At 35.0% G+C, this 12092-nt stretch overlaps 2 protein-coding genes across 6 annotated transcripts; both read right to left on the minus strand.

Annotated features, from left to right (window-relative positions):
* Positions 1–305: 305 nt before the first annotated feature.
* LOC129311544 (uncharacterized) lies at positions 306–6410 on the minus strand. 3 transcript variants are annotated; one of them, XM_054953879.1, is made up of 20 exons: positions 6189–6410; positions 5440–5477; positions 5322–5344; positions 4725–4831; positions 4595–4646; positions 4424–4508; positions 3593–3643; positions 3380–3470; positions 2803–2841; positions 2589–2647; positions 2456–2518; positions 2180–2235; positions 2014–2087; positions 1836–1928; positions 1659–1760; positions 1428–1508; positions 1217–1308; positions 1094–1109; positions 843–956; positions 306–742 (listed from the first exon to the last, which is right to left on the minus strand). In XM_054953879.1, the coding sequence occupies exons 1-20, from the start codon at positions 6285–6287 to the stop codon at positions 641–643; spliced, it is 1437 nt and encodes a 478-aa protein (XP_054809854.1). In that variant the 5' UTR covers positions 6288–6410; the 3' UTR covers positions 306–640. The 3 variants fall into 3 exon arrangements, with proteins under 3 accessions (XP_054809854.1, XP_054809855.1, XP_054809856.1); XM_054953880.1 differs by lacking the exon at positions 3593–3643 and having other exon boundaries at positions 6189–6408; XM_054953881.1 differs by lacking the exons at positions 5322–5344; positions 5440–5477; positions 6189–6410 and adding an exon at positions 5086–5289.
* Positions 6411–7736: 1326 nt separating this feature from the next.
* LOC129310528 (uncharacterized) lies at positions 7737–11537 on the minus strand. 3 transcript variants are annotated; one of them, XR_008593132.1, is made up of 4 exons: positions 11182–11537; positions 10738–10859; positions 9609–9708; positions 7737–8479 (listed from the first exon to the last, which is right to left on the minus strand). XR_008593132.1 is itself a non-coding variant. In XM_054952388.1 (3 exons), exons 1-3 carry the CDS (start codon positions 11361–11363, stop codon positions 8460–8462), a joined length of 324 nt encoding a protein of 107 aa, XP_054808363.1. In that variant the 5' UTR covers positions 11364–11534; the 3' UTR covers positions 7737–8459. The 3 variants fall into 3 exon arrangements, 2 of the variants coding, with proteins under 2 accessions (XP_054808363.1, XP_054808364.1); XM_054952388.1 differs by lacking the exon at positions 9609–9708 and having other exon boundaries at positions 11182–11534; XM_054952389.1 differs by lacking the exon at positions 7737–8479 and having other exon boundaries at positions 9343–9708; positions 11182–11536.
* Between the last annotated feature and the right edge of the window lie 555 nt (positions 11538–12092).

A 12092-nucleotide genomic window follows, 5' to 3' on the forward strand; every position in this document is an offset into this window, starting at 1 on the left:
GCCAAGCATCACCCCTACCTGATTTTCAATTTTTCATGTTGGGTTTGGCCCAATTAATCCAAAAATATTTTTACAAGTATTTTTTTAAAAATATAAAAAAATTCTTTAAAAAAAATTATAATTATCATTTAAAATATGTTCTTCCTATAATTAATATTAGAATCAAAAGTAATTTTTTTTAAAAAGTTCAAATAAACAACTATCAATTATTTTTACATGATAATAAGTCAAAAACAAATTTTAAATTTTAAAAGAGATTTAAAAAATGTCTAAAAAATCATGAAAATAATATAATTTATGATAACTTAAAAAAAACCATAATAAAAATATTATTAAAAAAAAACTTGGCACATGTTCAAACCAAGTAGGGCAAGGTTTGACTCCTGCTCAGTGTTTGGCTTGAAGCTCTGCCTAATGTATCTAAATGCCTTGGGTAGGGTCAGGCTGATCAAGCATTCAGGCATAATACACATTCTTAATTTCACATGTGCCATAAAGTCTATAGACAAATGGAGGGTGAGGGCATTATTTATATCAAGTGGCAATTAGCAAACTTGTGTAAGGAAGCCGTTGGAGACAAATCGTTAGAGAATAGGGAACCAATATTTACAAGCTTCAAGATGGATGAATATGCAAACAATCATTTTCGTCGCTTTTTCTTGTTGGGGGTTTCATGAACTTGCGCCTTCCTTCCGAAGGTCTTGAGCTGATAATTTTCAAAGGCAGCAGAAACATCTCCCACCTATAAAAGGGTTGGAAAATCAATCAAACGACTTAAACTATACATTGGAAAAAGAAATCCCATTTCAAAAGGGGACGTAATTTTGTTTATTGCCACTAACCAGTTCAGGCCTCTTGCTATAAACCCTCACTATCATGTCTTCGTAAAATGCTGGCAACAAGTGACTGATACGGTCTTCCGCGATGGGAAATTTTTCTTGATCCCCGCCGTAGTCCTGATACAATAGCAACTGCTAAAGCTCTCCGCGAGGAAAGAAGTGTAATTGATAATAACTGTTCATTATTCAACTCAATAAAAATTAAAGCACAAGAAATTGAGGAAAAAGGTATGCACGCTGAATGCTCTTAGTACCTTGAAAAACTTTATTCTGGATCCGCAAATTCATGAACAAAAAGAAACAACATTTGTTATGCTATGCCAAAGTAACTCCATGAAAGAAAGATCAATTAGCGAATTATTGTTTTTCCCAAGTACCTTTCAAGAGGGTTTTCCTTTCCACATGTCAAATCAATTTTAACATTGCATACAGCGACATCATCTTCTTTCAAAGTGATGCCATTTGTTACCTGTTTGAAAAATATTGGAATGAGATTCCATGTGTATAAGCTCGCCAAAAAGGAAAAACACATGTTTAAATTGAGTTTAAATGAACATGTATTGTTAATATAGGGTTTTGGTCTTGGACCTGCGAGCAAACAATATCTTGAGGTGTGATGCCTCTGAAGTGCTCAAGCCTCTCCTTTGGAACAGAAAATTCATTGCAGAACTGTAAAATTGGAAAAAGATCATATGGTTTAAACTTGCATGCGTAATTTATGCAAACATCAATATCTATCCACCAATTAAAAAGAATTTAGTTAAAGAGGAAAAAGTGGAGGACCTCTTCCCTCCCTTAGAAAAGCGATAATAATAAAACCTGGTATATATCCCTTCTGCGAATGCGAAGAATGAGGTCTCTAGATTCCTTGAGCTCTTTTCCGGTAGAAGTTTCAATTGTTTTAAGGATTGAGTCATCTAGCTGAAATTAAAGAGCGAATTTGGCTCCATAAAATGAACTTGGAAGCCCTGAGTACGAAAATTTGAGGAGAATTACCTTCCAAAACTCAGATGGTTCATGAATTGAGGACGTCAAACTGAGATACGGATTAGCTTTTACCAATGCATCTACCACCATTAATTCTATTGCCTGACAAGGGAAACAGTCACAAATCAGGTGGTTTTCTCTGGATATAATAAAAGTTTAAAAAATTCAATTTGGAGAAATAAATCACCTTCACTTTCGCATGTGCATAGACTGTCCGATGCAAGTCAGCACGGGTCGCAAATAGCTTGTGAATTGTCAGATCTGACCAAAACGTCAATAAAGTGTTAATTTTTGCAACTCTTCACAGCTTTCGCTGTTACAATGATATCAAAATATTTTCACTATGTACTAACAATTTTTAGAACGATAACATATTTCGTCACCAACAACTTGCATCGTCTCCATCAACCTGCAAGTTGAACATTTAATTAAGCTTCAGTTCTCAACCCGACATTGATAAGTCATGAAATGGAAAGCGACATCTGCATATTTTGAGAATAAACCGACACGTGTAAGCCGGAAAGGAGTGCAGATGCTGTGAAACAGAAAATTCACACAATATTGGCTACCCAAAAATAAAATAACATTCACACCAACAAAAAGGCCCACTACAGAACAAGAATGAACACCTGTCAGGCTGAAAGCTGCATCCTAGGCCACAAGCACGGGTGTCACGAACAATGTAGTCAAACCTGTTCGTGCATAAATTATTTCAAGAGCGCGAGTATTAACGATCAAGTAAGGGAGAACAGCATGACTTACTTGTCGACATCAATTCCACTGCGACCATTTGCAACAATATCATACAAGAATTGTTTTTCCTGGGCCGAATATACATAAAACAAATTTGTAAAAGTGAAACTGAGCATAAAGATAGTTGAGGAATTTGGCATGAAAAAAAAAAAAGAAAAAACAAATACGTCCCACCCCCACCCCCAACCAAGAAAAAAAAAGGAAGAATCCAAGGTAGGCATACTCTTTGTGAAGGACGATCAGGACTAGCTATAATCATTTCCTGTCAAAAGAGCAGAGGGATATTAAATTTTATATGTCTATGTAAAAAACAATGAGGAAAAGTGAAGACTTTCAGGAGTTAAATAATGTCGATGGGCAAAAAACGTAGTGTGAAAATAAAAAATTTCTGCAGTAGGACAAGCATTAGGGCTACGGTCGCTCCATCAAGGTGCATTGTGTACACGTTCCACACACATTTCGGATTCTGTGTTTTATACTTATTACATCAATGCCTTGCAATCTATTCACGTTGCACTGCAAATGGACAGAAGTCCACTTCTCGCACATTGTGGAATTTCTATCTTGAAAAACATACACAAAAACAAAAATAAGAAGAAAAACATTGAACATAAGCATTCTTGGGTAGGCAGCCTACCCGTCATTGGGGAACAACACTCAAACAAGTTTTCCTCGTAATATTCAAGAACGTTCCATGAAATTTAAGTTGAATAATTTATTGTTAACTTCTACTAATTCGTTAGAGTAGTCTATAGAGCACATGGAATACATTGTGTCCAGAAAAAATCCTATAATCTAACCTTGGCTTTCTTGAGAATTTCGTGATCTATATCAATATTGTGCTCGTCAACAACGTAATCAATCATCTTTACAGACATATCTTCATGAGACCTGAAAAAGTTTTAACACTATATATGATGAATCCTCTGTGGCAGAATAAACTGTAATAAACTGTGGCAGAAGCATAAAACATAACATTTTTGCTTGCTCAATGAAGACCAGAGAACTAATACATTACTCTGGAAGAGCCATGATGTATGTATCCTTGTTGAAATAATGTGAACCTATATTCCAATATAAGAGCTATAAATTAAGGAGACAGAAAGATTTATGCTTGCAGATTACATGTCAGCAGTGGCAGAGCCACAAAGTATGAGGGGTACAATTATTTTCTAATTTTTTTCAAATATTATTTTATTAACACAGATTTCAATAGTATATTGCTTAAATGAAATATTTTGCTCTAAATTTGCGAATCAAACTAAATAAAACATCTCATTATTAATATTCTGTCATCCTGCTAAGTTTAACAAGAACTTTGAATTCAAACGAGTAGTGTACTAAAACTTACTCTTCATAATTCATATTGATATTAATATATCAATGGTTTTCTTAATGCTCATGAGGTATATCTATTCCATATTCACGCAACTCATAACAGAGGTACACTAAAAAATACATCATCACTCAGACAAACATCATAATGACTCAATGAATAGCTCTAAAGAACATTTTAAAGGGAAAACATTTGATCTAATGGGGCAAAAAAATTATTACTGTTAATTTATTTTTTGAACTAATTATTACTGGCTTACAGTTCTGTGAGCGTTTGTAACTATATAACTTTCTGACATCACAGGTATGTTTAAGTCTATCTTTGACACCCCCCCCCCCCAAGCTAAGGAGATCCAGATCTTGTTTTTCTAGCACTTGGTACTTTCCAAGGAAAAAGAATGAGAAAAAAACGATACAATTATTAAATGAACGAAAGGATAAACCTGTGGAAACCATTCCCTACGGGGGAAGTCATAAAATTTCAATTTTCCAAAAGCTGTTAGAATTACCATGGGTAGCCACTAAGGAGCTGGGGAAGAAACTGGCGCTCAAACGTGTGACTGAATGGCCCATGGCCAATATCATGAAGTAGACCTAGAAACAAAGACGACTAGCAATAAAATAGCTGACTACGATCAGTCAAAAGTCAAAACAAATGATTCGAGCAGAGATGTCATTACCAGCAAGTTTTACCGTCAGTACATCAGAGTGCTCAATACCAAGCTCTGGGCCCTAAAAGTACGGTTATGTTTATAAGCAGGATAGTGTCATAAGAAGCATCTACATGATACAGTTAAGATACATTATTACTTGGTATCTTTTAATAATATCTACAGCTTTGCCGGCCAGCCAATAAACACCCAGTGAATGCTCAAAACGAGAGTGTACAGCCCCGGGGTAAACCATGTGAGTTAAACCTGGAGCATGTAAAATCTAAAGTTAGTAATGACTGATAAAGTTGCATCCATTGAAAATTTGAAATGGTTTTTCTTTTTTTGTTTAATATTTGAAAATTTTTGCAATCAGCACAACTTTAACAAACCTAATTGTTTTCTTGTAATTAACAACGGAGTTCACATTCTTAGCAAATAGTTGCAGCAATTTAATAGATTTCCTTTTTGGTTGACAAATAGTCACCGAGGAAGTAATACAAAATGCTGGCGACACTTACTTTATCGCCATTCAAGCAACTAAAAGAAATAGATTTCACTAGATTTGATAAGAATGAAGGGCTTCGGGAAGATACATTTAAAGAAAGCTAAGAGTGTTACTTCTGAATAATTAACATTTTAGACTCTACCGGCAGGACTCCACGGGAGCTAATTGAATATTTACACGATAGAAGTACTCCTATAAAATTATATTTCTTGCATATGCAGCCAATAACTTAACGATAAGCTGACTCACCAAGTTGCTTCAAATCACGGAGTCTGCAATACAAAAGATTTGAATAAAATAATAAAGTTAGAGGAGTATACGAAATGTAAATACAACGATTTGACTAATTTCGGTAAGGCACACTTGCCTCTGAAATTGTTGTGTGTCAACAAACTTCAAGAAGATCTGCAGCAGACGAGGTTAGTAAAAGTTGACAACTACTTACTAATATATCCTCCAAATGCAATGAAAATAGTAGCGGTAAAAAAGTTAATCCACTTTTTGCATTAAAAGAAAGAGTAAACTTTTAACTTTTGGAAAACAAATCATCTGCAGCATGCCTGTAAAATATACAGTTAAAATCTTAATTACGTAACAGGAAAAATGGTGATTACACATCCAAATTATTATATATCTAGTTGATTCACGTAGTTCGTATCAGAGTCGAAAGTTTGTCGTTACTTTTCTGTTTTCTTTGGCTGCCTTCAGGCACACGATATCAATACAATGACGTGAACGGCTCAAATCCTTTATTCTTTTCTTATAAACCGACATTAGTGTAATTCATAAAAATCTCGGGTAGGAATTCCAGATTTTCTTTCAGCGATTAACCAGAATATATTAACAAAACGAAGCAGCGAACTCAAAACAGAACGGATTTGAATCTGTTCCGCCGATTCTATCTACACAAGGACAACATAATTCTTAGTCTCAGCTAAGCTAATCAGGAGAGAGAGAAAAATCTCACATAACGATTCGATATTACAAAATCAACGAGTTAATATAATTGGAAAAAAGAAAAAGAAAAAGAAAAAAAGAAAAGACGGAAGAAACGCGTTATATTCGAGAACAACGGGGAGAAAACTTAGTGAAAGCGAAACATCGAATAGTGACTACCGGCTCGAGGAAGATGTTGCCATGAACATTATCACGAACATGCTTTAGCAATTTCCTTTCCTGATAAATTTCGTCCATCGTACGAGCTGAAGTAGTCATTTTTTGCCCAGTGATCCTCGAGGAGCAGGAGGAGACAGAGACATAGCAATGTAGCTCGGAAGCTGAAATAACCTAATGAAATTTACTCTCTAAGAGACTATCACACTACAAAAAGAAAAATGAGATGGGAGGGCAATTTATAAGCGAGAAGCACCTGGGCAGTGATGGTGGTGGTAATAAACATGGAAGTGTGCCGCCAAAACTTTCAGTCATCACTCAAGAAGTCGGCGCGTGTAGTCACGATCCAATAACTAGTCAGAGTCTGATTTTTTTTTTTTTTAATTTGGACTGGTTGATACGCAATGTTATTATTATTATTATATTTTTTTTTTGGTAAAGCACACAATGTTATTATTTTGTTAATCAATATTAATGGTACCATATTAGATCAAAGAATATGGAGCGCCACCTTTTGTTATCTAGGCCAAACATATGAGGATGAGGCGTCACCTTAAAGTATTGTCCTCCACATTCCACAATCACGAAACCTCACACAACCATAATTTAATTTGTGTAAATAAGCCTATAATGGAATATGACAATCATTGTCATCATTAATATCTATCTTCGTAACAACTATAAACTGTAAACTATGCATGAGAAACGTCCAAAAGTCGTAACCGAGAGACGAGCCTGAGAGGTTTTGGTTTATTTTATTTTTGGGCATGGACATTGAATTATTTTTTGGTTTATTTATTCCAGCCATGCATCCAACCATGTTAGTGATAATTTAGTCACTTGTCATGTTTTACCCCCCGCAAACCACTATTTAATAATTTATATGATTTTTAAATTTGACTATAAATTTGACTATTTAATAATTCCAGCCATGCATCCAACCATGTTAGTGATAATTTAGTCACTTGGAATTTGAGAGCCCAACTTTATTCATCACAAAACCCGCATGTTTCTTTTTTCTTTTTCCCTTTCTTTGTTTTTTTTTTCCAGGAGAATAATTCATAAAGCTATTCGTGTTTTTCTTCTTTATTGATAAATGAAGATTATCTTGCACGACAATGGAGACTAATTTTTCTCAAGCACGGAACGTAAAATGCATACTCCTTTAAACTAAACTTAATATATACAAAGAGTGGTAATTGAATGTTTAATCCACTTGATTGGACAAGAGCCGTTATCTTTTACATTAACATTTGTTATCCTTTATCGTGTTTATTACTCCTTCTATTAAAAAAATTAAATCTCATTCTCAATAAATTAATTAATTATCTTTAAACCAACATCATTGTCTCATACCTTATTTAATATGACGCTTCACTTGAAAATAAATATAGAATGATTTATTTATTGAGAATAATTTTAGAAAAAAACATATTAATTACACTTTAAAAATAATAACATTTTTAAACGTACAATACAGCCTCTCAAAGAATATTTTACATTTTGTAGCAAAGATAGTATTTTGATCATAGTCATAATTACTTACAGACATACAGAAGCTAATGTTTGTCTCCACTTCATTTGATCAAGTCCTTACAATGACTTTTAGCTTAAGGTTCATACAATACTCGATAACATGCCGATAATCATGATCCATACCACATCACATCACTGATATAGCGGCAGTATCGTTTTCTATAATTCCCTTTCATCTGTAGCTTTTATGCTTTCCTCCAGACTTCTTCAGCGTCGTGACAAATTTGTAAGAGTTTGAAACAGTGATTCTTTTGTCCGTTATTCCCGGAAAAGTTAAGAGTGAGACCGATGCATAACAGGCCTCCCTAGATAATTGGAACAGTGATCTGACTGAACCAAAACAATAAAAATACAGGAATGCAAAGGCGGAGCTTTAATTTCATTTTAATTAGAATCTTTCTAATCCTGAATTCAAGCAGTGCATGTGCATCTGAGTCCCTAATTGTGCCAGTGGAAGATGTCACTCTTGAAAAACGTCACAGTTGTACAGGAAAAAAATTCTCTCCCACATTTAAGTGTTAACTGAAATGAAAAGGCCGATCTTTCAAAAATCTCAAGCAGCAAAAATATCTTCAAAATGTGACCGGAGCACAATTTGAAAACCTGAGTCTCCAAGGAAGAACTAATCAAGTTACATTATTGAGTGCGGTACGAAGTAGAAACAAGGGTTGAAAGCAAAAGTTGCACTTAATGGTATCCGGGTGGCATACAAGCAAGATATCATTGATAAATGTCGTGTTATAGAGGTGTTGCAAAACCTGTCACAACAACAGTAAAAATTAGGATTGCCGGTAAACAATTAAACAGAGGTCCAATTTGAATAAAACAAAGCACAATGATGAGCAAGATAATGAAGGGACTCAAAATTGATATGAAAATTAACATGAGAATGAAGACATCCATTATTCAACGTGGCAATATCTTCGATGGGATGAATCAACAGAAACCACAGTTCACAAAGCCCCAACTTATGTTACCGCTACCTTTTAAAGGGAAATCTTTCCTCCAGGCAGAAACAAATAGACATGTGATTTCCTTTACACTCAATCAACCACTCATGTTTTCACTGCTTTAGTATTCTCCCACATTAGCCGCTCCCAAAAGTATCAGACAGTCAAGTCAGTCATACTCCCCTAATTTCAAGTTTGCTGAAATGTCTGGAAAGTCAAGCCATGAAGATCTCGACATTCTCACTCTGTCTCCCCTTACTAACCACACATTCACATGTAAATTAACTTCAGTTCTTAAGGAAATCCATTCAGCCCAAGGAGTAGGTAATGAATCAGAATTCAGATAGAGTCACAGCAGTGAGCCATCAGCTTAGCTTAAAGGGAGATGGAACCAAAGCCAACTACTAAAGAAGGATTCAAGAAGCTTGAGGGTGTTTAGCTTTAGGTTGAAAGGTTTTATCCAAGAAAGTTGTAATGACTTAGTTATTATAAAAAGAGGTAAAAAGTCTACCAAAGGTAATTGGATCAAGTAGAAGGAACTTGATACCCTTTAAGCAAGGTCGATATTTCATATCTTGTGGATTGAAAAAAAACCACACAAGGAGAGTTAACTTTTATTTAGGCCCAATGATGCTCTGATATGGATTAAGTAGTAGTATTGGACACCATAGTTGTATAAAAAATGAAAGAAAAAGATCATTTAAGTTCTGAAAGTCAAAATAAGAAAGCATCACATAATAAAAGAAAGTACGGTAGAAAGCATCAAAAGTTTTGAAAAAATAGCACCAGTAAAACAGAAAGATCTTTGGCATTGAAAAAAACTGAAAGACCTAGTTGGGCTCGCAGGCCTTAACAATCTACTTAAAGACAAATTCTGCTTCGGTTGCATAGAATAGGGAACCCGAAAAAACAGAGGCACAAAAGAGAAGAGAATCACTTCTTCCAGCAACCCAAGAGTATATTCAGCCAATCTATTCATAGAAGTCTCCTCCATAGATGTGACTGATGCCACCATGAAGATAGTCTTCATGAGATGTCTGCAAGAAGTTTTATGGTACCATAATGGTGAGAATGCAGGGTAGCGCATGTATTAAAAAATAAATGAGCATTCTTTGAGTCAGCCTACATTTTATTTCCTATTAGTGACTGATCTAAGTCAATGCCAGAGAGCCCATAGCCCAGCTAGACTATGCCATAGTCCATATTCAATCCTTCTGGTTACAGCCCTTTAATTTCAAGGGTTGGGAACGGAGGGTCCAGTGCACCAAAAAAAAAAAAAAAACAGTACGTAAGGTCCAAATTTATTAGCTGCTGCCAAACTTATTTTCAAATAAGCAACAATGCATCAAGTTGGGGGGTATTTGCTGACAATTACTCATATGGTAAGACTAGGAGGAGCCTAAGAGCATTGTCGACTCTATTGGCACTTGGCAGAAGGAGCAGTTCTGAGACCCTGGCAGTCTCTGGTGTCAATTGCTTATTAGCTGTAAATCATGTTAGTATGAGAGGCCTTCATTTCATATCTATCATTCCTCATTTTAAAATCTAACCTATTAATAAAATCAAATACCTTCTCTAAAATTTGAATTTTTAAACTTCAAGCTTGCTGTGAAGGAACTAGAATTTAAAACTAACTATGCCTTCCATTTTAATCAAATTGACACTTGAAAGTTGTTCTTATGTGAAGCCCTGAAGCGAATCTTGTAGATCCTTCCCTTGTCCAGACTTGACACTTGTTGCATAGTAGATTATTGCTACTTTTCTAAGGCAAGAAGTGTTGCGAACGTTGGGCAATGAAATGTACCCAAAAAAAAAAAAATATGGGACTTGAAGGAAAATTACAAATGCGTATCTTTGGAGGGCAAGGATAACATGTCATACCCAAAACGCCTAAATTAACCAAGCATTTCGCCCTCATTATTACAATTATATTGAGGTGAATCAAATATCAATTATGTACCAGTGCCCATTTTTCCCAAAAAACCGACTAGAAATGAGAATTGTGAACCACAGGATTGATAATTAAAATGATACAACAAATTTAAAAAGTAATTCAAGAAGGGTACCTTCAGATAGACAACCCCACTTGTTACTGTGCAGAGATAGCAGAGAAGTGAACAAGGCAGAGGAAGTAGCACTATGCAATGGTATCAAAGACACCTGTGCGCCAGCCAACTGCTTTGGAAGCCTAAAGCACAACAACAACAACAACAAATTTAGGAATTAGAAGGAGAAAACAATTCCAATATGCTAAGGAGGACTTTCAAATAACAATATGGGAAAGCAAAGACTGTCAGCATATTGCACAACCAAACAGATCATTCTCCTCGTAAATGATAAGAAATGCTGAGAGTGATGCAACGAGAAAACGTCAATTGGATTTCTTCAGGAATAGTACACAGTGATGTTAATAGACTGTACACTATAATCGCTATGTTCCAGAAACACCAAAAGAGGGATACCAATTGAGCAAGACATGACAATCGTACGAACAGAGCAGAGGAATTCACCATGAAAACGAGAGCGAGCGCTTCTGCACTGCAACTCGAGAAGCACAAGCGGGTCTGCATGAACCAAACCCGCTAAGTTTAGAGGCATCCGAAGTAAGAGCAGATAAAGAACGACGGGAAAGATGGGTTCTCGCAGAAGCCGAAGCGATTTGGAGGGATTTTCTAGCACAGGTAGCCGCCATGCCTTGTGCTGTGCGAAGATTGTGCGTGAAAGACTGTCCCTTCTCGCAGACAATTCACAATCCAGTGCGAGGACCGAGGAGGGAATTGCCGAAGGATTGTTTCTGGGCTGGATCTATATGAATTATGAACGGATCTTTCCGTCCAAAACGGGCTTTTTTGCTCACCGGCAATAACATGAAAATGCTTGAATTTGACCTTGCTCCAATTCTTCAGATCTCTAAGGCCGTTCAGATCCCTTTGAAATTGGGCCTCATAGGAATGGCGTTATAAGTAACAGCTATGTTAATTCTGTTAAAAAATTGTATAAAAAAGAATTCTGTTAAAAGAAAAAAGCTATAAAAATTAAAAAAAAAATGAATGATACCGAAGTCCAATTTAAACGGTGAGAGGAGAATTTTTTTTTTCTTTCCTATTTATAACATGTGTCATTAATTTTTATCATCATTATATTTTTTACCTTTTGTGAACATTATATTTTATTTAGACATTTTTTAAATTTAATAATAAATAATTAAAAAATATAAAAAATATATAAATAAAATTTAATTTTTTTAGGATTATATTTTCAAATAATCTAACAAAATTAAAAATCTTACTTAAATCTTAAATCTTAAAAAAAAAAATCTCCAAAATTATCCCAACCATTCAAGATATTAGGAACTAATTTTTGAGAGTCAACTTCTTTTAAATTTCTTTCTTTAAATTTTATTATCTTTTAAAAAAATATA

This window comes from Prosopis cineraria, unplaced genomic scaffold (assembly GCF_029017545.1).
Source record: "Prosopis cineraria cultivar Desert tree isolate PC_DT_omini unplaced genomic scaffold, ASM2901754v1 PC5, whole genome shotgun sequence".
Taxonomy (NCBI): Eukaryota; Viridiplantae; Streptophyta; class Magnoliopsida; order Fabales; family Fabaceae; genus Prosopis; species Prosopis cineraria.